The following is a 17716-nucleotide window of genomic DNA, read 5'->3' as shown; positions in this document are numbered from 1 at the left end:
GTTCAAGTATATGTCTCCTCCAGGTGGGCGTCTCCTATGAGTGTTTGACGTCACGACAAACTATCATGACGCGTTGACGTCAGCACGTTGAGGAAGTCAAGTGAACACGTGGTTTACGGCTGTCCACGCTTCTACATAGAGTGACTATCGGTAAATATAAGATTACTTTTGCAATTGCCATGAATTTTATATTTAAGTTTTTACAGTTAGGATGTTATATGTATTGTTAACCTGTGTCGTCATTTGAGGACACCTGATTGATAGCGTTTAATGACTAGAGAAGTTTAAACAACTTCAATTAGCCGACTGCTAACTACCTTGACTAGTGCTGTTTAAATGAAAGTTACCTAGAACGAGTTTAGGCCTAAGGTTTTGTTGATTTTTACTTTATTTAGTCATGGTGCCATGTTTCAAAATAATCATTTCCGAAGTACATTTAAAATGTTTCTCTAACCTAAATAAAAATAAATAAATGCAAAGATGTTATTTATTACTAAAATAGCACCATATTTACTGTTGATATATGATTATCCTTTATAATAACTTTCTATTGAAATATATGCATTTATGTTTCTGTTTGGGATCTAAACCTAATTGTAGATAAATACATTATATAAAAAAAGTGTGTGTGTATACTGTTAATAATGTTTTTATATCTTCCCTATTTTTATTTTTCTTATTATCACTATCTCCCTATAAATGTTGTTTGTCATCAGTTTCAGACAGCTTTGATCAGTTCAATAGCAGAAGAATGGCAGTCCGTGCGTCATTTGAAAAGAATAATGAAATTGGATGCTTTGCCAAGCTCACAAACACATACTGCTTGGTAGCGATTGGTGGTTCAGAAAACTTTTACAGGTAAGCCATTAATGAGATTACTGAATACACACACATGTATATTTATATATACAGTAATGTACACACAATACAGTTCTGATTTTGATGAATACCTGTTTTTCCACAGTGTTTTTGAAGGTGAACTGTCAGAAACAATGCCTGTTGTTCATGCTTCTATAGCAGGATGTCGAATCATTGGCAGAATGTGTGTGGGTGAGAAAATATATCCAATCAAATATATTTTTCAAATTTGTGATTGATTACCTTAATTTTTGTTTATTGTATGCTGATTGAAATTCAGACATCATGTCAGTAAATAATGTAACAAGACCTTTAATTTGATTAAACTGAGTTATGTTTTTACGTTCTCATATGTGATGTATAATAGATGTTGTGTGTCCATCTTGGGATGCTCTTCTGCAGGAAATCGTCATGGTCTCTTGGTCCCCAACAACACGACTGATCAAGAGTTACAGCACATTAGGAATTGCCTGCCAGATTCAGTGCGTATTCAGAGAGTAGAAGAGCGTCTTTCTGCGCTGGGGAACGTCATCGCTTGTAACGACTATGTTGCTCTAGTTCATCCTGATCTCGACAGAGTAAGAACATCCCTAATGGAAGACTCTCTGAAATGAGTTTGCTTTCTCCGAACCTTGAATGTCCTTAATGGGTCTAAATTATTTCTCAATGCTTTATATTTCTCTAAAAAGCCTATTAGATTAATGAATCCATTAGAAAGTTGAAAGTTTGTTTCCCAAAGCTGATGTATTTTGTATTCAATCCGGGAATTATTGTCCACAGGAGACAGAAGAGATTCTTGCAGACACTCTGAAGGTGGAAGTGTTCAGACAGACGATTGCGGAGCAGGTGCTTGTGGGTAGTTACTGTGCCTTCAGTAACCAGGGAGGCCTCGTCCACCCCAAAACCTCCATAGAAGATCAAGATGAACTCTCATCACTCCTGCAAGTACCTTTAGTGGTGAGTGACTGCTCTATGACAGTCAGTTCATTTGGACAAATCAACATGATTTCTGAAGGGTCATGTGACACTGAAGACTGGAGTAATGATGCTGTAATATCAGCTTTGCATCACAGGAATAAATTACATTTTACAATATATTTAAATGGAAAACGGTTATTTTAAATTGTAATAACTATTTTTTTTATTATTATTTTTTTTATTTTTTAATCAAATAGAAGCTGCCTTCATGAGCATAAGAGTCCTCTTTTAAAAATCTTACTGACCCAAACCTTTGAACAATAGTGTAAATAGTGCTGTTTACTAAGATAAGAATCACTATTATTATTTCTCATACTTGGCATTTATGCAGAATATTTAGTTTATCATAATTACACATTTTTTGTTAATCTTTGCCATTTTAATGTCAGTTAGAGATCCTAATTTTCAGACTATTACCGGTATATACCTTGAGTATTTATCTATGAATTTATGCGAAATGACTAATGGGGCAATGGATTCACTAATAACATCGTCAATCCCTAAGTAACTGGTATTTTGTCAGAAACCTTTACATATTTATGCAAGGAACTACATGATTTCTTTACACTGATTCCGACTCATTGATAATTTTGATCCTGGAGCACAAAACCAGCCTAAAGTCACTGGGGTATATTTGTAGCAATAGCCAAAAATACATTGTATGGGTCAAAATTATAAATTTTTCTTTTATGCCAAAAATCATTAGGATATTATGTAAAGATCATGTTCCATGAAGATATTTTGTACTGTAAATATATCAATATGTAATGTTTGTTTAGTAACATGCATTGCCAAGCATTTCATCTGGACAACTTTAAAGTCGATTTTCTCAATATTTCGATTTTTTTGCACCCTCAGACTCCAAATTTTGAAATAGTTGTATCTTGGCCAAATATTGTCCTATCCTAACAAACCATACATCAATGGAAAGCTTATTTATTCATGATGTATAAACTTCAATAAAAAAATGGACCCTTATGACCTGTTTTGTGGTCCAGTGTCACAATTGTGTTGTGATTGTTTTCTCTGAAGGCTGGGACGGTGAACCGCGGGAGTGAGGTGATCGCTGCTGGTATGGTGGTGAACGACTGGTGTGCCTTCTGTGGACTGGACACCACGAGCACTGAGCTGTCCGTCATCGAGAGCGTCTTCAGATTGAGTGAAACACAGCCCAGCGCCATCGCAACTACCATGAGAGACTCGCTCATCGACAGGTATGTGATGGAGAAATACATACAGTTTATCCAAGTAAAATGTTCTGATTATTATTTCAAAGCCAACTCAACCTCATTATTTCTTCTTTTCCAGTCTCACATAAAACTGAAATGGTTTTGAAGTCTTTGGATATTTGTGGGAAGATGCCTGAACAGACCTGGAAGTCAATATTAGATGGTTTGAAGGTTGATTATGTCTCCCTTCAGGGAGAAACGCACTCTTGCCTTCGTACCATGAGAAAACGTATTATCATAATGTTCATGTATGAACTGCTTGTCACACTGTCTTTTTATGAACTACTAAGACAGAAGTATTATGTTGATGGGCTGTTTTTATCTACAGTATATAATCACTTTACAGCCTACATAAAACAACACGTCCTTTAAATGTTTCCAAATGTTTGTATCCATGCACAGTGCAGCATCAATAAAGCTGTGCATGATCAACATAGACTGTTTGTTAAATAAAAACCAACTTCCACAGGTCTTTTTAGTGATTTTTGAGTTATGTAGTTGGAATATAAGGCTTCTGACAAGAAACTGATGCCATAACTGTTTTATTGACAGCTGTGAGTATGAGACGGTACACTCATGTATGTGACAGTATGAGTAGTGCTGCATGTTCAACTGAACACGCTCATCCGTAGCATGGATTGGTTCTTTGGTGTTTACTGATTTTAACATAAATCTCAACACATTACAGCATGTTTAAATGTGGAATATAAACATTTTGGAAATAAAAGAGTAACATGCACACAGTGATAGAAAATGGAATGCAAAATATGAACTTCAACTAGTAAAGTAAAATCTATGACGAAAAAATACTGTACACTACAGTTCAACTCGTTGGGGTCTGTAGGATTTTTGTCGATTTCTAACAAAGGTTCCATTTATTTCTTAAAAAATACAGTTCACTGTGATTATTTTATGATTCTTTGGTGAGTAGAAAGTTCAAAAGAACAGCCTTTATTTGAAAAAGAAATGTTTTGCAACATTATTAATATCTTCAGTGTCAACTTTATCAATTGAAAGTATTAATTGTAAAAAAATCTTGCCGACCCCAAACTTTTGAATGGTAGTTTGTGTATACAAGTATATTATAAACGAAACAAAATAATTATGAAAACACAAAAGAAGCTGAACAAAAGGCTTTTGTGTTCGGTCTAGATCAGGGATATTCAAATCTTGTCCTGGAGGGCCAATGCGGCGCAGAGTTTGTCTCCGACCCTAGTCAAACACACCTGAGCATGCCAATCAAGAAAATCACAGGCAGGTGACTTTGATCAGGGTTGGAGCCAAACTCTGCACTGCACTAGCCCTCCAGGGCAAGATTTAAACAGCCCTGGGTCTAGATCTTGCACAGGGCTCCTATTGTTGAACAAATACATTTCCATGACATTTACAGTTGTTCATTATCACGATATCCAGCTATTAGTGGTTAAGCATAATTCAAATTTTAGACAATACTGTAGTTTCGTTTGTAACTTCGGTACCAATTCTCAGAATAAAGTGATTTTAAACAACCATACATGGTGTAAAAAATCTCCAAAGAGAAAAAAATCGAGCCTGAGCTCTGAATGCAGCTCAATGCATATGACTCTGAAAGTCATTTCACTCACTTTAGACATTTTTGAGACTTATGTTTCATGATTTTTGCAAGCCTGGAAATCTATTTAAATTCCTAATGTTTTGGAAGGTTTTCACAAGTATGGGAGCTCTAAGTATAGATCCGGGCATGTTTTTGGCAAAATAAATGACTGTAAATAAAAATACCTTTTAAAATCGAACACAATGTAACAAGAACACAAACTTTAATAACATAATTTTGGCTAAAAAATGTGATTTTCTAGATATTTGGCATCACAATGTACTGCAGAAGTTACATGACACACATCAATGTGTAAACAGCAGCTATATGTCGAGACGCAACACTATGATTGTAGAGATCTGCAGTGGTAACAGCACAGAAGTCATCTTGAATAAAGTTTTTAGGTTGGTGATATGTAGACTAAATAAAACCAGTTTATATTTTTAGTGCACAAAGATCTGTCAATTATAATCATTCATGTAGATTCCATATTGTATCCTGACGTTAATAAAAACAAATATATTTCTTTGCTTTAAAAACTCATTTTAAAATCCTTTTCCAATGTCCATGCAACCTGCACAGGAAGAAGAGACTCTTTACAGTTAACATTCAGTCACCTGATACTGACTTTACAGATATAACCAATTTATACATCAGTTCTGATATAATACTCAATGCAGCAATATGTTCAAACCACAAAGATCATTCATATTCATCACATGAACTGGTCACTCAGAAATCATCTGTTGATAAACAAACAGATGGGGGGAAGAAATATGTGTGTTTGTGAAGTAATAAAGAGGGAAGGGAAGCACTGGCAGCGATACAAGACAGTGAAGTTAACCTGCTGAACTTCAGGAAGAGGTTTAAGAGCACTGTGTTAATTAGTTCTGCTCTTCTTTTAGATCAAACCTGACAGAGAAAGAAAACCAATTTAAGGAACAGTTTATTCAAAAATAAAAAAAATCTGTCACTGTAGAAGTTAAACAGATATCAGAACAAAATAAATAATACATATTCACAATATAATAAATATATATTAATGTATGTTTGTGTATTAAAAGCACCAAAACTAACCATTCTGTGACTCCAGAGATTAAGTCCACATGTCCCAGGTCTATCTGCACCTACAAGAATAAATCAATAATACATTAAACACCAAAACATTTAAAATTATTATATGATTATTAAATGAAATAAATGTTTTTATTATAAACTACTGTAAATATAAATAAAATAAATAAAATTGATTTAAAATGAATATATATATATATATATATATATATATATATATATATATATATATATATATATATATATTAAAATGTAATTATTAAATTATAAATATTATAAAATCAAATATGAACAATAACATTAATTTATATATAATTTTATTTTTATATACCTTAATATAAATTACAATTTAATTATACAATTATAAATATTTATAATATAAACATTCTTGAAATTTTATACAAATAAAATAATATAGTTAATTGTAAATATTTGTATTCTTGATACATTTAGATAATCTTTTGTTTTGCTTTACAGTAAAAAATATCTAAAGAAATATATTTAAAAAATCATGCACTTAGATTTATATTTAAAACAAAGAATACAAAAAAGTAACTCATAATTCAAGATAAATTCTCTGAAAACAATTCTTATTGTCTTACTAAATTTTGTGCACAAACATAAGAGTGTTAGAATGTCTGGTGTTGTGAATGAAAGTATTTTAAATGGACAAGGAGAAATGTGTATTTTTTTGTTTCCGGACACCTGAAGTGAGCCCGGACAGACTGACCTGGCCGATCAAGTCTTTGTCTCGATTCATGAAGGACGAGGATGCGTTTTTCACACAGACGCTGAGCTCTCGTCTCTGAGCGTCCTCCACACTCATATCAAACTCAAACCTGTTTATCACACACACTCACTGGGTCAAAGTCTGATCAAACTCATTAAAATGCAAACACATTTCAGATCATAAAATCAAAAGACAAGATTTGCACAATGCAATGTTTGAAAATGAATTAAACACACCCTTATCTTAATAGTATTCCGATATGCTACTAAATAATTATATTAACACATCATTGTGTTTAGATGGTGCTCCAATCCAAAGGTAAGGTATCACCATAGTACATAGAACTGATTACACTTTACTTGAACCTCACTTATTCACAAACAACACACACACACACACACACACACACACACACACATCGCCAAACCTTTCATTGAACTCTGGGTTCAGACTTTTCTTCTTCACACTTGTTTTTCTTTTGGTGGCCTTGCTTTTATCCGGAAGCAGAATGAGGGAGACGTAGGTGTCTAAGCTGTCCTTAGATGATGTAACCAGACCCCTAAAAAATACACAGAAACTCAGAACGTCCTCACTTCACCTCAGACTTCAGACGCACACCGGCAACTTCTAAACTAGAAATGGGTCAAAACGGTTTCTAATCACACCAGACCTGCATGCATGGATGATCACGGTCAACTTCTTCTGGAAGGAAAGGGAGATTTTGATGTGACCAGTGGTGGCCGTCTGCTTATTACTCAACACAGGACCTGAACCCATGGCTATTAAGGCGGCCATTTTTGAATCCAAGATCTGGATAAAACAGAAAACAATTGTTAAACAGAACATCTTGTGCTCATGAAATGATCAAAATGAGTGAAGATGGCTCAAGTTGTCTGACCTTCAGCTGTGCCCGGAGTAGGATCTGGCTCTTTGGTGAAGCTCCATCCAGATCGAGCCACTGGTCCATCAGCAATTCTGGTTTTGAGAGCAGCTCTCTGATTGGTAGAACCACAGAGCCCATGGGTTGGTCCCAGGCACTTGAGATCTGCTCAGAATGACAATAAATCAAACGGGAGTCTGAAATAATCATCATTTAAGACCTGAAGCATAACACAGAAACCCTGTTGCATTCTGGTGCTGCCACAAGGGGCGCAAATCAGAGTAAACTCTTCTTCTTTTCAGTTTCTTTCAGGTTTAGGTTTGTTGATTTTTTTAAAAAAAATAGTATGTACTTGAAGTACACTAAGGCTCTGCACTGTGTATACAATAATGATAATTTTAAATACATATGGTCATATATTGAAGTTACAGATCATTATTTTAATATTCATTGCATCATTTCATTGCATCTTATCTTCACAAAAGGATATCAACTGCAATTCAGGCTAAAATATCCTCACCTTAATGACAAGTATGTCCTTTTTGGGGTCATGAACCAGAAATTCAAATGCTTCACTCCAGTGAGGAGAAGTTGATCGATCACACACCTTTACATGAGAGAGCACAGGAAAACGAAATTAAATATTTTTTACAATATTACAAATGAATTCAAATAAATGCCACATGACCTTTAATAGTACTGCATGATTGCTATTATAGATCAAATTCTCTTGCCTTGGTTTTATAAGATGTTGCTCCAAGTACAAGTTCAGCAGCAGCTTTGGGTTCCTTTCCGCTTTTCTTCAACTAGATGCCAAGACAGCCATCAAGAACTCTCATTACACTTACAGTCATTTAAATACTTTATAGAGATTGAATAAATATATATATATATATATATATGTATTGTGTAGAAGTATATAGACTCACAGGAAGATCATGAGCTCTTTCTAAATAAATAAACACCAACGCTGCTGACGGCACACACTTGTTCTGGTAGGTCAGAGAGCTTTGCATCTGCATTACCTTGTAAAAAAGACAACGTGTAGCATTGAGTAAATTTGATAAAAAACGAATTATCGACAGACTCTGTTTGTCTTCAGGAAAAACTGACTTGATCCAGTCTATCCTGCTGTGTTGAGGTGGGAAGCCATTCCAGGACCAAATGGATTCGACCGTGTTTTATATCATTCAAAGTAAACCACTGGAAGAGTAAAGGCAGCAGGAAATGATTCATGTGCTCACTGTGTTCTGTTCTTATGAAGCAGAGTCAAATGTGTCCATACTCACTTCATCATCATACTGGGAACTGATGATGTGGCCGAGTTTGAGCTTGAACCTGAACACACATGAAGATAAAGTGAAATAGCATTTGTTGTATGAACATATTATCTGTAATAAAAAGTTTTTTAATGTTAGAGTAAATTCATGAAAATCTGGGGCATAGTTAAAAAAATTATGTAATAATGCAAAAAAAAAAATCTGGTTTCTTCAGCCTTGCGCGTGAGTAATGAGTAATAGTGGTTGTAAATGTACTAACCTTCCAAGGAAATCATCCGATTCAAAATCCTTATCATAGACCTCAAACTTCACATCAAGATTATAATCAGGTCTCAGAACCATCTAGTAAATAAAAATGGAAAACATAACTATTAGTCTCTTTTAAAGTAACTTCTGTGCCACCTTGATTTTTCCAAACTACATATCCCAGCATTCCCACCTCATACATCTCGTTCCAGACAGGGTTGAGGTTCTCCTTGATCACGTGACTCTTAAAGGTTGTGTCTCCGATATGAATCTTGACATACGGGTCACTCTTGCCCTTCATCATCCCTCCCATCATGTTGTCCTTCGCAACCAGATCCTTCGCTTCCAAAAGATGGATGCGCAGCACCCCCTATGGGACAGATATTAGACAATAATAACATGATCCTGCCTAGTAGGACATGTTCCAGCATCCTAAGACCTTTACTAAACTGATCACAGAACCGTAACGGAAAGATAACACACACCTTGGTGCCAAAGCTGGGGTCATGGCTCGTCTTTTGGGGTCGTACGTCTGTGGAGCTAGAGACTTTTGACTCCTCTGCAGGGACACTGGGAGAAACCTTCTTGGGAGACCTGTTTATCATGAACAAACACACATAAATCTGTATATGATGGTCCATCATTATTATGATTTTTAATAATACATTACTTTGTTAATTTAAGCTGAATAAGGATTAACAAAACCATCTCAAATCTTTAACTCACTGCTCTTCTGGTTTTTCCATGTGTTTTTGTTCTTCATGGGCTGATCCAAATCTTTTGACTGGTTCCATATATCCACCTTCACTGGAAGTGGAATCAGGAACATTGCTGAGATCCTGTAAATGATAAGCAACAATCAGAGTTATTACACTTATTAAAGAAAAACAATAATAATAAAAAAACTTTACGTTGTCAAAATATTTGTTAATCAAAATAGAATAAAATATTGAAAAAACTTAATTTATGGTCCGTGAACTTTTGTTTTTTAACCATTATGAAAAAAAAAAAAACGAAAAAAGAACAGCTGTTTATTTTTAAACGCTATGTTGAAAACCAAAACTGAAAGTAGAACTTTACACGCAAAATGCTTCTCTGAAAAGTTAAATATTGACTTATTTTCAGATTTATTCATGACTTTTTGCCTCTTATATAAACATTTTCAAAAAGTGCCGTAGAGACTGTATAGAAATAAAATTTATATATTTTAAAAAACAAGCTTTATGTAATTTTTTTTTACAATTTTTAATGAAATATGAATTTTGAATAATGAAAATTAGTTTGTTGCTGCTTATTCTATTCATCAGTTTTTGAACCATTAAAATAAAAACTGCATGTTTTGTATTTCAATTCTGGTTAAAATCTAAAAATTAATGCATACAAAACTTTTATTTCCATTAGTTGCTAAAGCAATATTTCTCATCATAGGCGAGGTATGGTATGGCTAACATCATAAACATATATTTATTTATAGGCAAGAAATGAATCTCTTACACAGTACGTAAATCTGCGTTTTGCTGTTTATCATTAAGTCAGCGAACACGCACTGTAAACTGATTACTTTCAATGATGACTCATCTGAACGCCTTTGATTGGCCATTGCATTACGGATCTCAACAGTATTGTGTGATTTGTTTAAAATGCACAACATTGAAAAAAAAACGCCTAAAAAGAAATAACATAAGATGATTTTAATTTAATGCCACAATGTACACTGTCTATTATTTTCAGTTTGCTAGCAACAGAATTAATAGATACAATTTGTTTGTGCAGGGGCATTTTTGTCCAATTGTCCAATTGTCCCATGGCCAGGGGACTAAGCCTCAGGGGGCTAAGCTTTCCCAAGCCTTACACACGCTCCGCCGATGTTTTTCATCTACATTTGGTTTAACTTGAAACTAAAACTGAAGTAAAAATTTATACAAACTAAGCAGACATAAACAGCTAGTCTTAACAATGACAAAAACAAAAACCAATATTACTCAAACTAAAATTAAAACGAAAATTTTTACAATTTAAATAATTTTAAATAATAAAAACACCATATTAGTATCTCAATTATACAAAATTAACTCTGGCAACAATGTCTTTAATAAGCAAATAATTTAAAAGGAAGCTTTTCATAATTCACTTTTATAATGTTTATTATTATTATTAATATTTTTTTAATCAAATTTTTATCTCCAAAAAGTAGTTTGATGTAATATATATAATGGATCTGAAATACTATTTAAAAATAAAAACGTAATTAAATAGAAAATGTAATTAATTTAATAAATTAAAACTAAATAAGAAATTAAATAATTTATAATATAATTTATTACAATAAAATTAAAATAATGATATTATGAATAAAATTATTTCAAAATAAAATGTTACCCTGGAGCACAAAAGCAGTCTTAAGTCGCTGGGGTATATTTTTAGCAATAGCCAAAAAAAAATCAAAATTAGCGATTTTTCTTTTATGCCAAAAATCATTAAGATATTAAGTAAAAAATCATGTGTCATGAAGATATTTTGTAAATTTCCTACTGTGAATAAATCAAAACTTAATTTTTGATTAGTAAAATGACTTCAAAAGCGATTTTCTCAATATTTAGTTTTTTTGCACTCTCAGATTCCAGATTTTCAAATGGTTGTATCTCTGCCAAATCTTGTCCAATCTGAATAAACCATGCATCAATGGAAATATTATTTATTCAGTTTTCAGATGATGTATAAATCTAAATATAGAAAAATTGACACTTAAGACTGTTTTTGTGGTCCAGGGTCACAAATATGATACAAAATGAATTATCAATTAAAATAAAATCTTCAAATGAGATACACACTTTCTACACACACAAACTAACCTCACTGTCAAGCTGTGTTTTCGTGCTCAACAGTGACTGTGCTTTTTCTTCAGGCTGTTCTCTCACTGAATGCTCTTCTCCAACAACAGGCTTTTTACGATGAAGGACACTTGTATCCAAACTTGAGTCCAAAATCTGAAATTAATGTAGCGTAATTTTGCCTTTTATACATTTCAAATGGTCTAGATTTGACACACCAGCATGTAACTAATTGCAAGAGATCCATATACAATATATATATTTTTTATGAGCTGAAATTACTATTTGATAAAGGTAATTATTAAAGGTAATTAAAGTACAATTTAGAAAAAGCAGTAAGAATTGTTGTTTAACCTTAAGTTGTGCCCTCAGCAGAATCTGACTGTCAGGACCTGCTCCATCCAGACTCAACCACTGGTCCATCAGTAGACCTGGTTCTGAAAGCAGCTCTCTGATTGGTAGAACCACAGAGCCTAAGGGCTGCTCAAAGGCACTTGAAAGCTACGGTCAAATGAGCGAAAAAGATATAAGAAAGTTAATAAAATCCATTATGACTGTTTATTACAACATATATAAGGGTTATTAATGCATAATGTGTCCATGAACAGAACTAATATAACTAATATAGAAAAGTTAAAATAAAAAATATATATATACACGGGAAAGTGTAAATTCTAGGTCGACTTTTTCTAAATGGTCCAGCAGTGTGACAAATAATATAATATATACGGTGATAAAATGATAGAGTTTATCATAATGTATATGTATATAATAGTGCTGTCAAAATTAGCGCGTTAACGCATTCGATTAATTTGAAATATTTAACGCGTTAAAAAAAAATAACGCAATTAACGCGGTTGCAGTTTTTTTTATTTCCAGTTGTGGCCTATGTGTGTTCAACGTGCAAAGAAATATGGATAAGACCAAGGAAAGACTTTTAGACGGAAAGTTTCAGTATAAAACTCTGCCGGATTACTCTTCAGTCTGCCACAAGAAACATTACTCTTCATTTAGTCTGCCACAAGAAACGGCAACATTAAAATCATGAACTCAAATGTCATTGTTTAAAAAAAAAAAAAAAACAATGACTGTAACAGTGCGTAAATCAGACCTTTCTGTAACGCTAACGTTAATAAGCTTAAACGAAAATAACGAAATAATTGTGTAGCGGAGTATTTTTTGTACACAGTGCCGCGAACTGTCAATCACTCCTGTGCGCGTGCATCACTGTCCTCCTCAGCTGCAGCAACTTGCGCTCTCTCTCTTCATCAAGCTTTAAAACAAAAAGGGGACAAAAAGATCATATTGTCTTTGTGCATAGGCTATAGATTAATTAGATAAATGAATATCTAAATTTGTGCCTTGCCGTCTACGGTATTTTTTTAGAACTTAGAAAAAAGATGCTGCAGCCAGTGAACAGCCAGCGGGGGCTGCAGGACGACTGAACCTCCGCAGACAGTTTTTAATGTTTATCAGACAATAAATACTCAAGATTTTGCTTTAGTATAACTCACAACGAGTTTCACACACCTTCTCCGGCCACGTTGAGTTGTTGACACTTAACAGTGGGAAAAGCGACACATGCGCTATTCACTTGTATAAGTTAAGGGTGAATGGGTAATGTAGTTTCTGCTCTGGGTGGGATGAATTAGGAAGCTTGCAAAGTGAAGGGCGCTCTGAAAATCGGCAGTGCAGGTAAAAGATTAAAACCTCTATTAAAACAGATGTCCAAATGAGAGTACCGGTACGCTACAAGCACGTTCTGGGCGCACGGAGAGGTGGCGGTACGCTCAAGAGCTATATTTGGAAGTGGCGGTACTGAGTACTGGTGCGTACTGGCCCACTTAAAGCACTGGCAATGACTATACTTTGGAATTTTTTTGCAGTCCACTTAGAATTGAACATGGCAATCATTTTAGTTTTTTATTGGCATTGATTGTTTTGAAATTCAAGTGGTACTTACATGCCTGTGTTTTTATTTCTGTAATAAATATGGCTTTCAAGCCAACAGTTAATTTGGAGGATATTGATGGTTTATTGCAGGTATGTTGTTTACATGAGAAAATCTGTGTTACAAGTTAAACAAAAATTCCAATAAACAATCATATTTTGAATTTAAATAGTTTCTTTGTCTTGAGTTTACATTAACTATTTACATTTTACATTTACATATCCAAAAAGTTTCAGTCTTTTAATTGCGATTAATCGCGATTAATCGCGATTAATTTTAAAAAATTGTGCGATTAATTAGTTAATTTTTTTTAATCGATTGACAGCACTAGTATATAAATGTGTATATAAATGTGTATATATATATATATATATATATATATATATATATATATATATATATATATATATATATATATATATATATATATATGTACTTTTTATTATACATAAAATATTACTAAGAACGAGATAATTAATTGCTATATTATAGATATTATAAATAACCAATGTAATGTTTAATAAAAGCAGCAAACATAATTCCATCTATTTTACCTTTATAATAAGAATTTCCTCTGTAGGGTTGTGAATGAGGAAGTGAAAAGCTTCACTCCACTCGGGAGACGTGGAGCGGTCACACACCTTTAAACAGACCAGCGAGGAAGTTGCTTATATTAAGGGTCAGAAACTGACACGAAACCTAATCTTTACAAAAGCCACTAATTCCCACCTTGGTTTTATGAGAAATGTCACCCAGCACAAGCTCTGCAGCAGCTTTAGGCTCCTTTCCACTCTTCTTCAGCTGCACACATGACACAGTATTACAACCATTCTGTCCAATATAGTGTAACTGTATTTGTGTGTGTGTGTGTGTAATGATGCCTGGAAGACGCACCGGCAGGTCGTGAGCTCTCTCCAAGAGGATGAAGAACAGAGCTGCTGACGCCACAGATTTGTTCTGGTACAAATGCTCGGACTGTAACTGCAGAGCCTGGCATAAAGACAACAAGAAATAAATTCTAACACCAAGACTATAGATATATACTATACAAACATACTAAGAAATGAACAACTCATGCATTCAAATAATATTTGTCATTCTATCATTTTAAAACCATGACATCAAATGTAACAATGTAACCTGAAATCACATGCATGATGAGTAATTAAATGTATTACGTAATCATTAATGCAAAATGACTATTTAAATGAATTCATTACTTTTTATTGAAAGGTAAACTAATCTTGACCCTGTGCATACATACATCACAAAAAAAGAAAAAAAGAAAACCTTAAAAAAAAAAATTACCGTATATAAATAAATGTAATACATATTTAAAAAAAATTATATTAAAATGAAACCTTCAAATAGAAAACTTCGCTCTGATCATACAAAATTAGTCATTACATTTTTTATTTCATTCATTATTATTACTGTAATATTAGAGAATCACTTAAAATTTCAGGAGGTACTTGAAATAAATCCATTGAATAAATAAATGTTTAGATGGATTGCATATAGCTCATATACATAACGTAACATAGATTTAATGATGACCTTTTGTAGTCTGTCACGTTGTGTGACTGTGGGCAGCCATTCCAGAATCATATGAACCCGGCCATGTTTGACATCACTCAGAGAAAACCACTGACACAGAGAAAGAAAACTCAATGACATTTGCAAAACTAAAAATTATTAATCAAAAAATCAAAAACCAACAATACCACTAAATTGCTTATATGACACTTTCTCACCTTACCAGAAAACTTATTAGCAATCCTCTGTAAATGCCAATTTAATTTAATCAATCTCTAAATTGTTCAAAATTAACACATGAAAGAGAATGAGGAAAGATATCAGTGATGAATCACTCACTTTGTCAGTCAGCTGAGACTGAATGATCTCCTGTAAGCTGATTTTCACCCTGTGGCCGAGCAAATATTAATATGCATTACATGACATGGACAAGTAATACCGTATTTTCCGGACTATAAGTTGCACTTTTTTTCATAGTTTGGCTGGTCCTGCGACTTATAGTCAGGTGCGACTTATTTATCAAAATTAATTTGACATGAACCAAGAGGTATGAACTAAGACAAATGACCCAAGAGAAAACATTACCGTCTCCAGCTGCCAGAGGGCGCTCTATGCTGCACAGTGCTCCTGTAGTCTACACTGAAGACATAGAGCGCCCTCTCACGGCTGTAGATGGTAATGCTTTCTCTTGGTTCTTGGGTCTAAATAAATCCAACCTCTTGCCCAGTGCGACTGTTTTTTTCTTCATCATGACATATTTTTGGACTGATGCGACTTATACTCAGGTGCGAATTATGGTCTGAAAAATACGGTAAATCGTTTCAATAAACATTTATTATTTTGTAAATATATATATAATTGAATAATTTATAAATAAGTCATTTTAGCATTTCAACTAAACAAGGCAGCATTTTTTTTGTTTACATTTTCCATCTAATATTTATATTTTATTTCAATTAATGCAGGTTTTTTTTTTCAGTAGCAATAAAAACACGGCCACATACCTCCCTAAAAAGTCGTCTTTGTCCATATCCTTGTCGAAAACCTCCACGAGGACATCAGAGGTCGACCTGGAGGTCATAACCAGCTGGAAAAAGCATTGATCACAGGATAATATTTTGAAAACCATGTTTAATAGCCACTTAAACAACATTAGAGGACCTAAACACACCTCATACATCTCGTTCCAGACGGGGTTGAGGTTCTCCTTGATCACATGACTCTTAAAGACTGTGTCTCCGATATGGATCTTGACATACGGGTCACTCTTCCCCTTCCTACCAATCATGTTGTCCTTTGCGACCAGATCTTCAGCTTCCAGCAGGTGGAGGCGGAGCACACCCTAAAAAGCATCAAGTCACCCGATTATGCTGGTATGTTTGCTTTTATTAGCCATTTCATCAGTTCACCATCCATCTTAGCATTTCTCACCTCAGCACCAAAGCTGGGGTCAGGGCTGGTGTGCAAGGGTCGAAGGTCATCTGAACTGGAAACGTCTCTGACCTTTGGGACTTCTTCCTCTTCTGGGACTGACACAGAGGAAGTCCTGCTGACAGGAGATGGTGGGACCTCCTCAAAGCTAGAACTAAAACCCCCCAAACAAACACAGCATTGTCTTTTCTCTTAGTGGCCAAAGAAGTTACATAACATGCAACTATATGAACAGAAAATATCCATAAATACACTTAACAGTCAACTATAATCAATAAACACACACACTTCCTTAAATACATCTGTTTATGATAAAATTAGTACAGCTGTTATTAACTAGTCGATCGATTCCATCATGCTGGTTTTATAAAGAGAAGAGATTTTTACATTTGAAGAGAAATTATGATCGAAATATCAGTTCTACAGATCTATCTTAAACAGGACACATGATCCTCTCCTCCTCTCACTTCTGCACTAAATCCTCCTCCTGTTTTCTTCTAATGCTGGACGCTTCAGGACGATGAGGTTCCTCACGGTCTTCAGAGCTCTCTGTCTCTTTAGGGCAAAGAATCTACAAACATGAAGAAAACATCACATCAATACCAAATACTTCGAAGGGATAATTCAAGCAGACAGGACAAATCTGCAGTCATATAGCACTGAATGAACCAGATTCTTCTCTTCTTGAAAACTACTTTTACATGATGAATGTACAGGCTACTCTGTTACTCTACAATTCAAACGTTCAGGGTCAGATAGATTTTATTTTGTTTGGAAACCAGACTTGAAAAGACCAGGTAAAGGCAATTTAATGAGTAATTTGAATTCTTAAATAAAGTAAATGCGTTTACTTGAGAAGCAAACTGACATAAATGAAATAAGACGTCTTATTTTCCATTAAACTGCTCAAAATGAATAAAACAAGAACACATATCTGCTAATGTACTCAGAAAAGCAACTTAACTCAAACGGAAAAGTCATTTCCACAGCCTACCAACAGATATTCATTTTTGTTTTAAGCATTTAGTTCAATTTCTCAGAAAACATTTTGCATCTCAAAAGTAAATGTATCTTAATTCAAGGATTTTTTGATAACATATTTTTCAGACTATAAGTCGC

At 34.0% G+C, this 17716-nt stretch overlaps 2 protein-coding genes across 2 annotated transcripts in view; one reads left to right on the top strand and one right to left on the bottom strand.

The window, feature by feature from the left end:
* Position 1: 1 nt before the first annotated feature.
* Positions 2–3535, top strand: LOC128015975 (eukaryotic translation initiation factor 6). Its single transcript, XM_052600251.1, has 7 exons — positions 2–150; positions 717–858; positions 965–1050; positions 1261–1436; positions 1639–1815; positions 2869–3050; positions 3145–3535. The coding sequence occupies exons 2-7, from the start codon at positions 752–754 to the stop codon at positions 3152–3154; spliced, it is 738 nt and encodes a 245-aa protein (XP_052456211.1). The 5' UTR covers positions 2–150; positions 717–751; the 3' UTR covers positions 3155–3535.
* Positions 3536–3591: 56 nt separating this feature from the next.
* The window catches only part of LOC128015973 (extended synaptotagmin-1), a 31461-nt gene continuing 17336 nt past the window's right edge, over positions 3592–17716 (bottom strand). The window contains exons 26-51 of the mRNA XM_052600249.1: positions 17065–17168; positions 16598–16751; positions 16338–16508; positions 16171–16253; positions 15506–15554; positions 15188–15277; positions 14525–14620; positions 14360–14431; positions 14185–14271; positions 12034–12180; positions 11701–11835; positions 9575–9687; positions 9334–9442; positions 9042–9218; positions 8862–8944; positions 8612–8660; positions 8436–8525; positions 8252–8347; positions 8057–8128; positions 7843–7929; positions 7341–7487; positions 7113–7252; positions 6870–7001; positions 6443–6551; positions 5716–5765; positions 3592–5550 (exon numbers count right to left, since the gene is read on the bottom strand). Coding sequence (XP_052456209.1) covers positions 5523–5550; positions 5716–5765; positions 6443–6551; positions 6870–7001; positions 7113–7252; positions 7341–7487; positions 7843–7929; positions 8057–8128; positions 8252–8347; positions 8436–8525; positions 8612–8660; positions 8862–8944; positions 9042–9218; positions 9334–9442; positions 9575–9687; positions 11701–11835; positions 12034–12180; positions 14185–14271; positions 14360–14431; positions 14525–14620; positions 15188–15277; positions 15506–15554; positions 16171–16253; positions 16338–16508; positions 16598–16751; positions 17065–17168 — 2670 coding nt within the window. The 3' untranslated portion in view covers positions 3592–5522. The remainder of the gene's footprint in view (positions 5551–5715; positions 5766–6442; positions 6552–6869; positions 7002–7112; positions 7253–7340; positions 7488–7842; positions 7930–8056; positions 8129–8251; positions 8348–8435; positions 8526–8611; positions 8661–8861; positions 8945–9041; positions 9219–9333; positions 9443–9574; positions 9688–11700; positions 11836–12033; positions 12181–14184; positions 14272–14359; positions 14432–14524; positions 14621–15187; positions 15278–15505; positions 15555–16170; positions 16254–16337; positions 16509–16597; positions 16752–17064; positions 17169–17716) is intronic.

Source organism: Carassius gibelio, chromosome A6 (assembly GCF_023724105.1).
Source record: "Carassius gibelio isolate Cgi1373 ecotype wild population from Czech Republic chromosome A6, carGib1.2-hapl.c, whole genome shotgun sequence".
NCBI lineage: Eukaryota > Metazoa > Chordata > Actinopteri > Cypriniformes > Cyprinidae > Carassius > Carassius gibelio.
This window is presented reverse-complemented; position numbering and strand designations above follow the sequence as displayed.